General features: G+C 37.1%; 1 protein-coding gene across 1 annotated transcript in view; it reads left to right on the top strand.

The window, feature by feature from the left end:
• The window catches only part of LOC122808606 (pleckstrin homology domain-containing family G member 5-like), a 676,293-nt gene that overhangs the window by 645,084 nt on the left and 17,274 nt on the right, over positions 1-13,935 (top strand). Inside the window, exon 14 of the mRNA XM_044079565.1 lies at positions 7,185-7,330. Within this exon, the coding sequence (XP_043935500.1) occupies positions 7,185-7,330 (146 nt within the window). The remainder of the gene's footprint in view (positions 1-7,184; positions 7,331-13,935) is intronic.

Below are 13,935 nucleotides of genomic sequence, written 5' to 3'. Positions count from 1 at the left end.
CTTCTCTGAAGCTCAGGCCAACATGAAGGGACTCTGGCTGATAAAGTTCACAGACGGTTGCAAGTTGGGAGCTATTATTAACTCCTCAGGTGATGTTGAAATCCTACAGAATGGCCTCACTTTGACCAATGACTGGTGTCAGAACCATGGCCTTAAGCTCAGTGCCATAAAATGTGTCATCATCCCCTTTGGGAAAAACCCGGTTCCCATGAATTACCACATTGATGGTAGTCCACCGAACGCTGAAGATGTTATAAGAGATCTGGGAACACAGGTTGACAGCAACCTCTCCTTTGATCACCACATTGCTAATGTGGTCACAAAGTCCTTCTATGTGGCACATCTCATTACTAAGGGTTTTGCATCCAGGAAGAAAGAGGTCATTGTCTACTCTTCCTTCATTAGGCCATTCATCGAGTACAATGCCCCATTTGGCATGTACCTCACTAGACACCTGCAACAACTGGAGAGGCCGCAAAAGTACCTCACAAAGAGGATCCTAGACCTTAAACACTTGTCCTGTATGGACAGACTCAAAAAACTCCAACTATTCTCTGTCTCATATTGCCTGCTTACAGGCAATCTCTGCTTGACTTACAAAGCCATGTCTGATCCAGCTCTGTTAGAATTGCTACATCTAAAGAAATTCCAATCCCTCTGCACCACATGCTGCAGAGACCTCAACCTCATTACCATAATTAACAGAACATGTTGGAGGGACAGGTTCATAATCCAGAGACTGCCCATGCTATGGAATAGACTTCCCATACATGTCAAGCAGAGCACCTCGCTGACCCTCTTCAAGAGAAATTTTGATGAGTGGATGGGAAACAGAAAATTCACTCCGGGGATAACACCAGTGGCCCTACTCGATATAGGCACTGTGAACTAAGGTTGGGTGGCACAATGCCAGGGTAATCCTATGGCTAGGATTGTAAAGGCCCCAGGGCTATTAGCCTAGTACACACCTATGAACCTATGCAATGGGAAAAACTGATAAAAGAAATGAAATATGTCTTCTGTGGAGAATATATAGATTAGCATTTCGGAAAAAAAAGTAACTGGTGAATGTGGCATATAGGTCAAATGTTTATGTGATCCCAGTAAAATATAAAAATAAAGCTGAGCAATTGGTGATTCTTTCATATGGGGATCAAGGCTAAACCCGGTGAAAAGAGGTATGATGATAAGGGGGTTGACATTACTAAATCCAGTTGTTTATTCTGCTTCTTTAAACTTGTATTATTAGAGTACATAAAGGAAAAGGCTGATAATTTAGTAGTGAAGAGGTTTAAATAAAATTAAAAAAAATCTGGGAGTTGGTGAGAATGATTAAAAAAGAATATGTGAATGAAGAAATGAAATTTTATTAAAAATACTAACATGGAAAAGAAAAATTGATAATATAGAGAAATACAGAAGGGTGTGGTATAATAATGTGGTCAAATACTTTAAAGTAGGGGAAAAGTGATATACCAAGATAACAGTGTAAGGATTTCCTATGGAGGCTGGTAATAAATAAGTTGGAAGTGAGTGTGTTTATTTTGTGGGGAGGAAGAGACAATGCTAAAGAGAGGTGAAACTCTGGGAGAAGTTGCGTGAAGTTTTTTTTTTTTATCAGAATATTAATTACAAAAACAATATAGATATAAATATGATTATGTATGGATAGTATAAAAAATAGAAAGATTATCTGAGAAGGGTAGATAATAATTTAATTTATGTAATATGGATATTTTGGAATGAAAGCCTGAATTAAATTTTATTTAACGGAAATTAATTTTGGCAGGTATATCGAGAAAAATCTGATTATGGTTGTAGAAGCAGGAGGGGGCAATTATGGAAGAATAACAATGAAAATATTATAAGAAAAAATAATAAATAGTAAGAAATAGAAGTGTGCATATATGTGTCTGTAAATATGCAAGTTTGTAAATCTGTAGGTATGTAAATAACGTTTTCTATGCTGTGTTAAATAAAGGACCTCTACTCCTTTTGATAAGTGCCGTGGGGTCTTTTACATTCTATAAAATACCAGCAACTCAGGCAGATGGATCTTGATTTAATGTCTCATCTGAAGAACAGCACACCCAGAAGTGTATCACCCCCTTATAATGCTCTGCAGTGCCAGTATTAGGACCCCAGAGCTTTCTGTACTAAAGGTGGTTGTGCTTCTTGTTGAGTTACTGAGACCTCAGATAAACATGTTTGCTTTTTAGCCCCCTCAATGGAAAGCAGCACTGAGAAAGTCAAAAAGTGTACCAAAAATGCAACACCATGAGCTGTCTAGTGCTGTACATCAGGCTTGCTGAAATGACACCAATAGAAATAATTTAAATGCAAACATTTTGGGGTAGCTCCATAGCACAATACTTATTTGGTCAAGAATTCTGGATAAAGCAGCTTTTCCAATGGCACACAGCGATAAAGGCCTGATTATGTCCAAATGGACCCAAATATAATTACTGGCTTGGACAGCTAATGGAGTGGCAGGAAGGAGTGATGGACATGCCCAACCTGAGTGGGAATGCACTCAGCAATGACTGTCTCTAAGAGGATATGTGGCCTCTACATGGGAGTTGCCCTCGGATGTGGTCAATAAGCCAGGGAGGGTGGAGAGAAGTGAGTAGGGCATATAAAAAAGAACCCTCCCAGAGAGAAGCAAAGATGGCCAAATCCCCAGAATGCTCTTGGGATCCATGACCAGCCCCAATAATTCTGGAGTAAGTCTGAAGGGCTAGGAGTCTCGCTGGTAGAGCCGGTGTGGACCTAGGGGCAGAGGAGTCCTGTCCAGTAAGAATGATGTGGAAGTTGGGGACCAAAACATTCTGGATAAATCCAAAAATAATGTGGGAATATAAAATCAGGAACAATGTTTTAGTATTACTTTAATTCACTTAATGTTAAAAGAAGAATAGTTGTTGCATTAACTTGCATTTTTTTGTTCAATAAGAAATATAAAGTTGTATTGATTGGTATTACTGACCAACTGTAATCATAAGTAATTTTCCGGAAAATCAAAAATGTTATGAGGGACAAGACAAACATTTGAACCAAAATCAGGACAGTCTGCATAACTAGGGACAGCTGAGAGGTGTGGGTAGCACTCAAAGGGGAATATTTGGTCACAGTAACCTACTCCCGGATTTGAATACTTTTTTGGATATGTGGGAATTTAAATGATGCAGTTATGATTTTTTGAAGGATATTATAACTGTCAATGAACAAGTCACATCAAATGTTCTGCAAGTGATGTAATTAAAACGACATATCACTAAATTCTTAAACTGAGGCTTCTTAATTTTCAGAATGTTTGTATGGTTTGACATTATCATAACATCTGTAGCCCCAACAATCAAAATAATTAAAGAAACTCTAGTAAAAGTCAACTTTCCATCTTGAAAATAGAGAACACTGTACTGACAAGGTTGAACAAATGAGCAAAATGTGGAGCAATTACAAACTTATTGAATACATCTGTTGTATTATGTATGTTTTACTCAGCTTTTATGTGTTTGTGTTTTTACTATCAATGCAACCAGTATTTTGTAACAAAGCACCTTAATAAGGTTGAAGTTTGCATCTAAGATTATATTATTTTGTAATATTCCTATAAAATTCACTTTTTTTGTACGCTGTAATTTTGCACCTTTACATACAGTTAAATACAGCAGAGTTATATTTTTCATAGTGGGCTCAATCATACTGAAGCAAACAAGAACATACAAGATAAATAAAAACTCACCCACAAAATAAAAAACAAAAGTCACTTGGATTTTTCCTTTTGTTACACTCATCATGTTCTCATTATGAACATACTTAAAAATGAAACATTTCATCTTATTATGAACATTATTTCTTGCACATGGTTTATTTTTCATCAGATATATTAAGACTGTGGGTTTCATGATTTTAGTTTGGTGCATAATTTAATGACATTTAACTAATTAGCAGCCATGAAGTTCACAGAAATAGCATTTTTTCTTAGTTTGTATAAAAATGCGCATGGCATTTTGCATTGACAGAAGTAATGAAAGTCGCTAATTCGTTTTTTTATACTCTGATTAACTTCATTCCTATGCTACAGATTTGGTACAATGGCCCATGAAAGACTGCAAAGTTTAACACAAGCAGGCCCTGATGTGTACACTACTGTAAACTATTATATATGTTTAGCTGGGCTGAAACACTTTCAGATAAGCATAGTGAATAAAGTTCTTCAGAAAAATACATGCACCTGTCTTCTAAGAATTAAAAAAATAAAACCTGATAGAATTATTTAATTCACTGACACCCTAACCCTTCAAGTCCTGAAATCAAACAACAATGTGAATATTTAGCTTACTTGTACAAAATATGGAGAAGTCACCAAACAATGGCATACATCTGAGTTTTAGACTTCAAATCCTTCAGAAAATATATTTTAACACAATCCCTGTTACTCTAGCAATTTTCTATGTTTATAAGTGCAGTAATTAAAATCTGTCCTATTTTTGGGGCTTTGTCTCCCCATTTTATCAGGCTTTATCCAGATTTCTTGCACTAAGAGGTTGAAAGGTATGTCCCAGACTATGACCCAAACAACCCAACTTTAACAAGTTGATGATAAAGCTGGGTCGGGGATGGACTGCAGTTAAGTGAATGTTTCATGCCATGCAAGCGGAAGTTTGCAAATGATAAAAAACAGTTGCAAGTAGAAATATAGGTTTGGCTTACCAAACTGGTGATGGTAATCCTAATTAACAAATCAGTAAGAGCTGATATGTGTGTGTGTAGAGGGGAAGGGGGGGACAGTAGGTACACTCCATGATGCCCCCTTCAACTACCAAAGGAAGGGATAAGTGCCAATGCCTAAATTAGACATGTACCCAATGTCTACATCACTAGATGGGAATTGAGGTAAGATGAGAGTAGGGGGGTAGATGCAAGTGGGGGTAAAATGAGAGTGGGAGGAGATCGGAATGGGGGTAGAGCCTTCTCCATAGTTGCCTCAATAATGGCCACTCCACTTTGCTGTTACTTCTCTGCTGGGGATCTGCCCCAGTGGCTTGGGAATGACTGGGTTTAAAAATGATAGGTGTGAATTCTCTTTCACTTTCCCATCAAGTTTGCCCCACTCTCCAGTGTCATTCAGACAACAAGCAAACAGTTCCTATAAAACTGTAAACACATGCCTGTAGCAATAACTGTTGTGTCCTATATGGATGATATCTCACTCCATGCCATTAGAACTGCCTTCTCTCTAATCATGTGACTGCATCCCATCTGGCTTACTTTTCATTACTTACCTTTCTTGCTTTTTTTTTTCTTTTCCTCATAACCTCTCCCTCTTCTTAAACCTTCTGAGTGAAGTAATTACCTAAACATCCTTCATTTATTATTAATACTTCATGAGAGTTACTCCTCTTTGCACACAATGTAAAGTTAGTTCATCCTCAGTGCTTTTCTCTAACTGCATTCTGCGACTTTATGCCAGGTAAGTACCTATGTTCTGGTTCTACTACAAAACACCAACTTTAACAATCCCTACGCACCACAAACAATGCCAGAAAAACAGAAGGATGAAAACTTTAAATTTTTTGGAGGAAAAAGCCCCCTGCACCCCCATAATAAGCACTCACACTCCATAAATTTTTATATACCAATTCCATGGTCTCACCAACTCAAAGAAGGGAAAAATCACCCAAAAGATGTGAATCATTGTTGCTGCACACATAGAACTCACACTGGCAGTAATTTCCTATCGAAAACAGAGGCTGTGATTATGATCTCAACCGTGTTTTTTTTTCTTTTCGTGCTACTAATGCTCAAGGAGTTTCACCTTGATCACCTATAGAGGAGCCTTAAATGCTCACATAACTCACCTTCTGTCCCTGATTCCCACAGTAATTTCTCATGTACCTACAATGTTCATAAATTCAGCACAAACTGTTCATAATATGTATACAATACAGAGTAAGTGTAATGTTAAACTTCTCTATAAATAGGATAACAGTTCACATACTATAGCATATCATAATCTGCTTTCTATTCACATATACTAGGAAGTTCCTATACTAGGAAGTTCCTGAACAATTAATTTTAACTGTAGCCGACAGATGATTCTGTTGCTTGTATAAAGTATATGTAAGTACTCTTGTTAAGCAGGTGTTATTGTTTGCATTTGTGGAGCTTTTTTCCCTAGGCCTTCTTTGAAAATGGGCCTAGCCAAGACAAAACCAAAGGTAAAATAGAGCAAGTCCACCAAGGCACGACTCCACTGGTATTTTCCACACGAACAAGCTTTATTGAAACACACTTTCTTCAGAATAAAACCATAAACGCTGTTATCACTAAAGATGCATTTTCGTCTTTTGACTTCCTCAGATGAAACAGAAATGCATACCTTTTACAATTCTTCCCCTAAAATATCCTCCACTTAATTAATACTGCTATCCAATTGGCCTAGCCAAGACAAACATTTTGTTTAGCAAAAGAAGAAAAAAGCAAGAAAATTTTAAATGGTTCTAACACTATATCATGTAGTATTTTGATTTGTAAGTGTGTAATTATAAGCTGTTCACTATTACTCCAATTCACATGGATCTAGCACTGTGTAATTTTTTTTCACACAAGTGTAAGGTGCTTCAGACAAGTATTTAACAATTTATATGGTGCCAGTTATATAAAGTACATTATTGTTTTCTGGCTGATGTAAGGCATACATAAATTCACATAAAGTCAGTGTGTGTGTGTGTGTGTGTGTGTGTGTGTGTGTGTGTGTGTGTGTGTGTGTGTGTGTGTGTGTGCGTGTGTGTGTGTGTGTGTGTGTGTGTGTGTGTGTGTGTGTGTGTGTGTGTGTGTGTGTGTGTGTGTGCGTGTGTGTGTGTGCAGTTTTTATGCTTATGATAATACATGTAACACTCATACTTTGATATACCTGTTCCTAAAGGTCTGTATTGTACAGATTTTCTAGCAATGCTAAGGTGTGCAGTAATCCCACATATAGATTCATATGAGCTTGGTGTGCATTGTTCAATTTCTCTAATTATGAAGTCATGCACTTACTCTAACTTAAGTCATATAAGCTTGATGCTAAGTAAAAATATATTTCTTCTCTTGTGATCATAATCTGTACAGGCGTGAAGTCACTGAGTCACAATATATCCTCATTGTGTGCAACTCTCGTTTTATTTTATTTCCAGGACCAGCTAAGGAAGATGAAAACAGAGGAGGCAGACAATCGAGAAAAGGAGCTGCAGAGAATCATTGAAGACATATCTCAGTATAATGTACCATCATCAGCGTCTCCAAATCTGCCTCACAGAGAAGGCAGAGGACAGCAAATACAGTAAGTGTAGTCTCATGGCTTACAGGGTTTATTAATTGAGTTGCTTTAGAAATAATCCCAAGACTCTATGAATCAGAGATAAGGAGCACAATCAGTGACAGCTATTGTTTCAGTCCCATTGTTTTGTGTGTAGATCATACACATGTTTTACTGTGGCCATCTTAAGATAATTAAATGATCACAATCACTAAAAACAACAGGTGCAAAATACTGATGTTTAAATGTTTAATCCAAGTTGAAAACAAAATTTTTAATGGCAATTCAATATTTCCTTGTATGTCCTGTTTATAAACCAGATAACTATACATTCTAAACAGACGTGTACTTTTTTAATTTAATGATTTTTATAATACGGATTGTCAAGTTGAGAAGTTTTGTTTATTCTTTAAGGCTACCTACAACAACATGTATTCATCCCTGCCTGCTTATCTAATATGCATTATTTTATTTCCAGTGACTTTTAGCAATAACATTTTTGGCTAGCATATCAATTTCACTGTAGATTCCTAATTATAATTTCTTTTCCTAAAGATGTTTGACTTCATTTCTTTACAGCTGCAACCTTTATTATATTTTATGTAACTCCCATATATCATATATATAGTTAATGCGTATCATATATGAGTGTCAAGCCTTTTAGGAAGCTAAACTGCAGATACATCTCAAGCGAATTATTATGTTCAGCTATGCTGGCTATGGAGACTAACCTAATGTCAACTCTGCCAAATTTTGGTCAGTAAATAATAGACTCCAACTACAAGAAAACCAAAACCACTGATCCACAAATGATCAAAAAAATGCAAAAACAGTTTTCCTTGCAAGAGGGAAAGCCCCTTTGAACCCCACACACCCCTGCTAATTATATGTACCAACTCCAAGATCGTACCACAGTATAGAAAGGGCATATTCCCTCACCACTGTACTGCAATATCATTGTGAAAAAAGCTGCTAAGGTTCAGAACATCAAAGAAAGGTACTGTACCTGTTGGATACTATGTAATATGACTTTGAGGTCAGGAGAACAGTTTGAGCACTGTGTGACGATGCATATTGGGTTAGTTCCAGTTCCAAAATGATAAACTGTTCCAGTTCTTCCATAAGTTCTGCTTTACAGTGTGCTGGAGTTCCTTTCTCACTTACAGTCTCTCTCTTAATCTTCTATTTATAGCTTATTGTGCATGTTTGCTTGCTGGACTTCCTTCCCTGAAGGCTGCTTATCTGGCAGTTAGAGCACTTCTTCACCTTAATCTTCATAGGAGGACAATCTTAACCACTGTGAGACTTTGAAATAGAAAAGCTACCAAGCCTCCTTTTATTTTTTTTTTAAGTCCCATTTAAATTCCTTACTTGGAAGATGGTGTTACGTCTTCCATCATTTCAGGCAGGACAGTATTTGTGGGTGCTTTTATGTTAAAAGCCTTGCATGGCCTTCCACAAAGACAGTGTGGTGTGTTATTGAAAACCTTTTGTTTGTTTGTTTGTTTGTTTGTTTGCTTAGATTTGTATGGTACTGTTCCAAAGGAACCTATTTTAAGCTCAGCCCAGGAGTGATACAAACAGCAATCAAACTAAACATTTTAAAATACATAACATGAAATGCTAAATGCATAATAGAGACAAACTAGAAAACCTTCACAAAGAAGGCTCACAGATAAGAATAATTATAGTTTATAACCAGTGCTTTACAAAAATTCCTTCTGCAACAACAAATATCCACAATTTAAATATGGTCTGGTCTTACAATGTAAATGTACTGAAATCTACTAGAGAAGTAAAAAAAGAATTTAGGGTGAGGAAGGATGGCGATAAATGGAGGGAAAAGAAAGGGAGTATTTGGTGAAAGGACGAAAGTATACAGACTGAAAGGGATTAAATGATAAATTCAGGGGCGGTTATTTAAAAGCCTGAGTTTAGTTATGCAAAGCTGAGTAATGGGTAGTCCTAAACAATTAAGTTGAAAATTATTGGACATTGTTGTGAATATCCCTAGATAAATATGTAATGTTAAGTTTTTCCAGTATTTTTAAACATCTACATTCTGTGGCTTTAATAGGATTTTTTGTGAGTTTTTCTGACATCAGCATACTTATCAACTGTCCAGATTTGCACATCATATTTTTGGTCAGTTCCTCATAAAATTTGTGATTTTCTGTGGCAAATCAGTGAGGATTGATTTCAATAAATAATGAGAGGCATTTGAGTCTCAGGCTTCATATCCTTCAGAAAATGTATGGTAGCATGAGACCTTTTATTCTAGCAACTTTCTACGTTTATAGGAACAATGTTTAAGGTTTGTCCCTATTTTGGGGGCTTTGTCCCCCCATTATTTTTGGCTTTGTCCAGATATTTTTTTTTGCTGAGGTTGAGAGCTATGGACATCAGAATAATGAAGTATATCTCTAAGTGTTTTTGTTCTAATCTATAAAAATTCTATTAGAATAAGAACAGTCACCCATCTACCTGCATAACTGAATAAACTACTGGAAAACACCAAGGTGTCTTTATTCCTCCCATGGGGAGGGTATCAGAGAGAGATTCTCCTAAATCTGCTAGTTAAAGTGATTTTATTTGGACTAATCCTTTGTACTCTGTTGTTGTTAGTCCTCTCACCCTCTGGGTCACAGCTGGGATACCAGATTTCACTTGAGCCCTTTGGATTACCTCTGTTTTCCAAGCATAACAAATAAAGATAAATACAAAGTGTAAGCAAGTAAGTAATGGAAGAAAACAAAAACTAGAAAAAAAAAGAAAAAAATAGTCCCTTGGATTAAATTCTTCTGACAGTATGAGTCATACTGTGTTTTTCTCATATGCACAAGGTACAGGATTTTTATTCTAACCTTTAGAATGGGTACAGGTAGGGTTCTTTTGTTACTGCACAAAACAAGCCATGATAGGTATATATCCGATTTGCATGCTAGTCATTAGTAAAGGAAGTATCTGAGCTAAACTTAGCTTCATTTTAATTATAAACACACATTTTATAAAAGTCCAGTAATAATCCCAAATATCAAATCCAATAACCATTTATACACTGCTTTACATATACCGATCCTATTTTATTATTGTCTTCAGCTAAGAAGAAGAAAAGTTTCCAAAGCCGTTCCGCAATCTCTGGTTGAGACATACAGTATAATACATTGGGGAGCACAATTTGTTAGTCTGCAAATCTGCAGTAATTGTGATTATTTCACAGTACTCTAATGGAGACGTCAATAACCCAATTATGAATACAAAATACAGTGATGCATCATATTTGACTGGACAAATCTATTTTTGATTGATTTTTTTCCTTAGTTCACGTAGGCAGCATATGGAGTTTCAGGGTATTAATTTATTCACTCCAGTGGAGCTCAGCAAGTTTGTACTGCAGCTTCCAATGGGTGGAGCCTAAACCTTTTGTCAGAATCAAATTATGTCCTCACATTTCAAATGTTCATATCTTCATCATCAGTAACAGATCTTGACCCTATTTCCTTGGAGGAGTCCCCAGTAGCGAAAAGAAGGCCCAGTATGGACCCTTTAGGACCAAAAAACATCGGGGGGTAGGAAACATCGCAGAAGTAACAAGCTTACAACTCTTACTGAAGAGAATTCTGACACAAGAGATGACAACAATGTACACAACATTTCTTCATATCCCTTGTTTGAAACAGAAATAAAACTATTAAATAAAGAATTTAATTTTGTCCCTTCCTTTTCTTTTGCCGAACATAATTTTGTGGATGATATTGATGCATTTTGTAGAAATCTTAATCTTAAAATATTTTTTTCAGATTTGGATCAATCTCAAAGATCCACTGAATTTTGTTTCAAGAAATCTACTTTTATTCCACCTATGGACAGACATGTTTCTGTGTTTAGAGAATGCATTTTGAAGGAAATACATTTCAACATGAATCCACAAGCTGGTATTAAACATAATTTAACCAAACTAGAATGTGAGGCCCAACAGAAACATAGCAGGAAGCATGAACTGGTCATACTACCGGCTGATAAATGGGGTGCAGTTGTTGTCATGGACTGGGAAATGTATGAAACTGAAGCCTTGACACAGTTGTCTAACAACATGTATATATGAAAATGCATCTGGACCCCACCTTCAGGTTCAAAAAAGAAATTGATGCTTTACTAGATTGGGCGGTGGAGGAAGGGATTATTGATTTTAGATATAAAAAGGAGTTGACAGTGCAGGAGCCGAAGTCACAATATCTATACCTACTTCCCAAAATATATAAACATGCCACCAAACCACCAGGCAGACCCATTGTTTCGGGTCGGGGATCCTTGACTGAACCCTTATCTGCTTTTCTCACTGAATATCTCAAACCTCTTCTTCCACTGGTCAGATCCAGAATTAAAGACACAACATAATTTTTGAACATCATCCAAGATACACAATTGGAATCGGGTTGGATCCTATGTACATTAGATGTCACATCCCTTTATACTAATATCCCACACTGGGCTAGACTGGAGGCCATCCAATATTGGTTAGCTCAAGCACAAATATATAAACTGGGCTTCAACACTTTCCTAGTCTATCTAGTGGAACACGTCCTCACGAAAAATGTTTTCTATTTTCATGGGACATGCTTTTGGCAGCTGAGGGGTACTGCTATGGGAGCATCTTTTGCTCCCATTTATGTGGACCTCTTTATGGGCTACCTTGAGGCACATTTGATCTATGATGCCAGTCATAATTTATTTCTGGACAATATGGACATCTGGAGATGATATCTGGATGATTGCTGGATGGTGTGGAGGGGGGATGTCAGTTATTTGATGGAATTTGTTGAATACCTTAATGATAACAAATTGGGGATACATTTTACACTCAACCATGATTATAAGCAAATCACTTTTTTGGATGTACTCATTACTCGTCAGTCTGATCATACACTTCATACTCAAATGTACAGGAAATTCCCCCAATTCAACAGTTTATTACATGCTTCGAGCCACCACCCCCGACACATCATCCAGAACATCCACAAGTCCCACATTCTGCATACCAAACGTATATGTTCTTTGGAGGAAGCCTACAGCAATAGCCAACAGGGCCTCACCCATAGATTCTTGAATAGGGGTTATCAACAACAATACATTGATGAGGCCAGCTCTTTTGCCACAGAACAGGATAGGAACACATTGTTAACCTATAGTCACAGGGACAAGGGAAAGGGCACGGCTCATGTACAAGATATCCGATTGGTTATCACATTTGGTAGTAACACCTCCCAATTCAGGAACATCATTCAGAACCACTGGGACATTCTATTAGCCAATGAACATTTGGTCAAAATACTACCCTCAAGATGCCTTTTTTCCTATAGACGAGGCTGTACGATAAATTCATATTTTACTCACTACAAATATTCACATCCTTTACCTGCAGAACAGACTACCTTGTTTGGGGACAAGTTAGTGGGTAGCTATCCCTGTGGACACTGCAGTTTTTGTATTTATATAAACAAAACTACTGAATTCACAAGCAGCAGCACCTCACAGATTTTTGATATTAGATGATTTGTCAATTGTGGCAGTGACTGGGTTATCTACCTGGCAACTTGTTTTTGCTCTGCGTTCTACATAGGGCAAACATCGTGACCTGTAAAACACAGAATAAGTGAACATCTTAGTGGTATTAGGACCAAACATATTTATAATGCATTATACAAACATACACTAACCCATTCCACTGCCAAATTTAATTTTACAATTATAGACAAAATCCTGGCACATAGAGCTAACAAAGCAGGCTGGCATTCTATTTTAAATAGGAAGGAATCAGGATGGATTGTCAAGCTTGGAGCTTTGTTTAAGCTTGGTTTAAATGAACATAATTGAATCTTTGGGGTGGACCAATTGAAATGCAACAAGCTAATTAATTAAATATATAAAGGTGTGCAGAGCTGATGTATTCCAATGCACTGAGGAAGACATTTTGTTCTGCCAAAACCGGTATGCCTATTTGTTATTTTATATTCATACAATAGGCAGTAGTCTACTTAACACCAAAAGTGTGATAAGACACTTTGGGACACAGGTGGACAGTAGTCTCTCCTTTGATAATCACATTGCCACAGTAGTCAGGAAATCCTTCTACGTGGCGCACTTCATCACAAAAGGTTTCTCATCCAGGAAAAAAGAGGTCATTGTTCCCTTCTACTCGTCACACTTTAGACCCATTATAGAGTACAGTGCCCCTTTTGGTATGTACCTCAGAAGACATCTACAACAACTGGAAAGGCCACAGAAATACCTCACAAAGAGGATTACCGGCCTCAAACAGATGCCCTACGCAGACCATCTTAAAAAACTCCAGCTTTACTCTGTCGCATATCGCCTACTCAGAGGCGATCTCTGCCTAACATACAAAGCTATGTCAAACCCAGAGCTGTTGGACATGCTCCATGTAAAGAAATCCCAGTCCCTTCAAGCTACATGCTCTAGGAATCTAAACCTTGTCACCACAATAAACAGAACATGCTGGAGGGATAAATTCCTGTCTCAGAGACTTCCCATACTCTGGAACAGACTACCTATCTATATCAAACAAACCTCCTCATTAGCACTCTTCAAGAAAAATCTTGATGATTGGG

The sequence above is a fragment of the Protopterus annectens genome, chromosome 8.part0 (assembly GCF_019279795.1).
Source record: "Protopterus annectens isolate FY-2018-M chromosome 8.part0, PAN1.0, whole genome shotgun sequence".
Lineage (NCBI taxonomy): Eukaryota > Metazoa > Chordata > Ceratodontiformes > Protopteridae > Protopterus > Protopterus annectens.
Note: the sequence above shows the minus strand (reverse complement) of the source record. Positions and strands in the feature narration are given on the sequence as shown.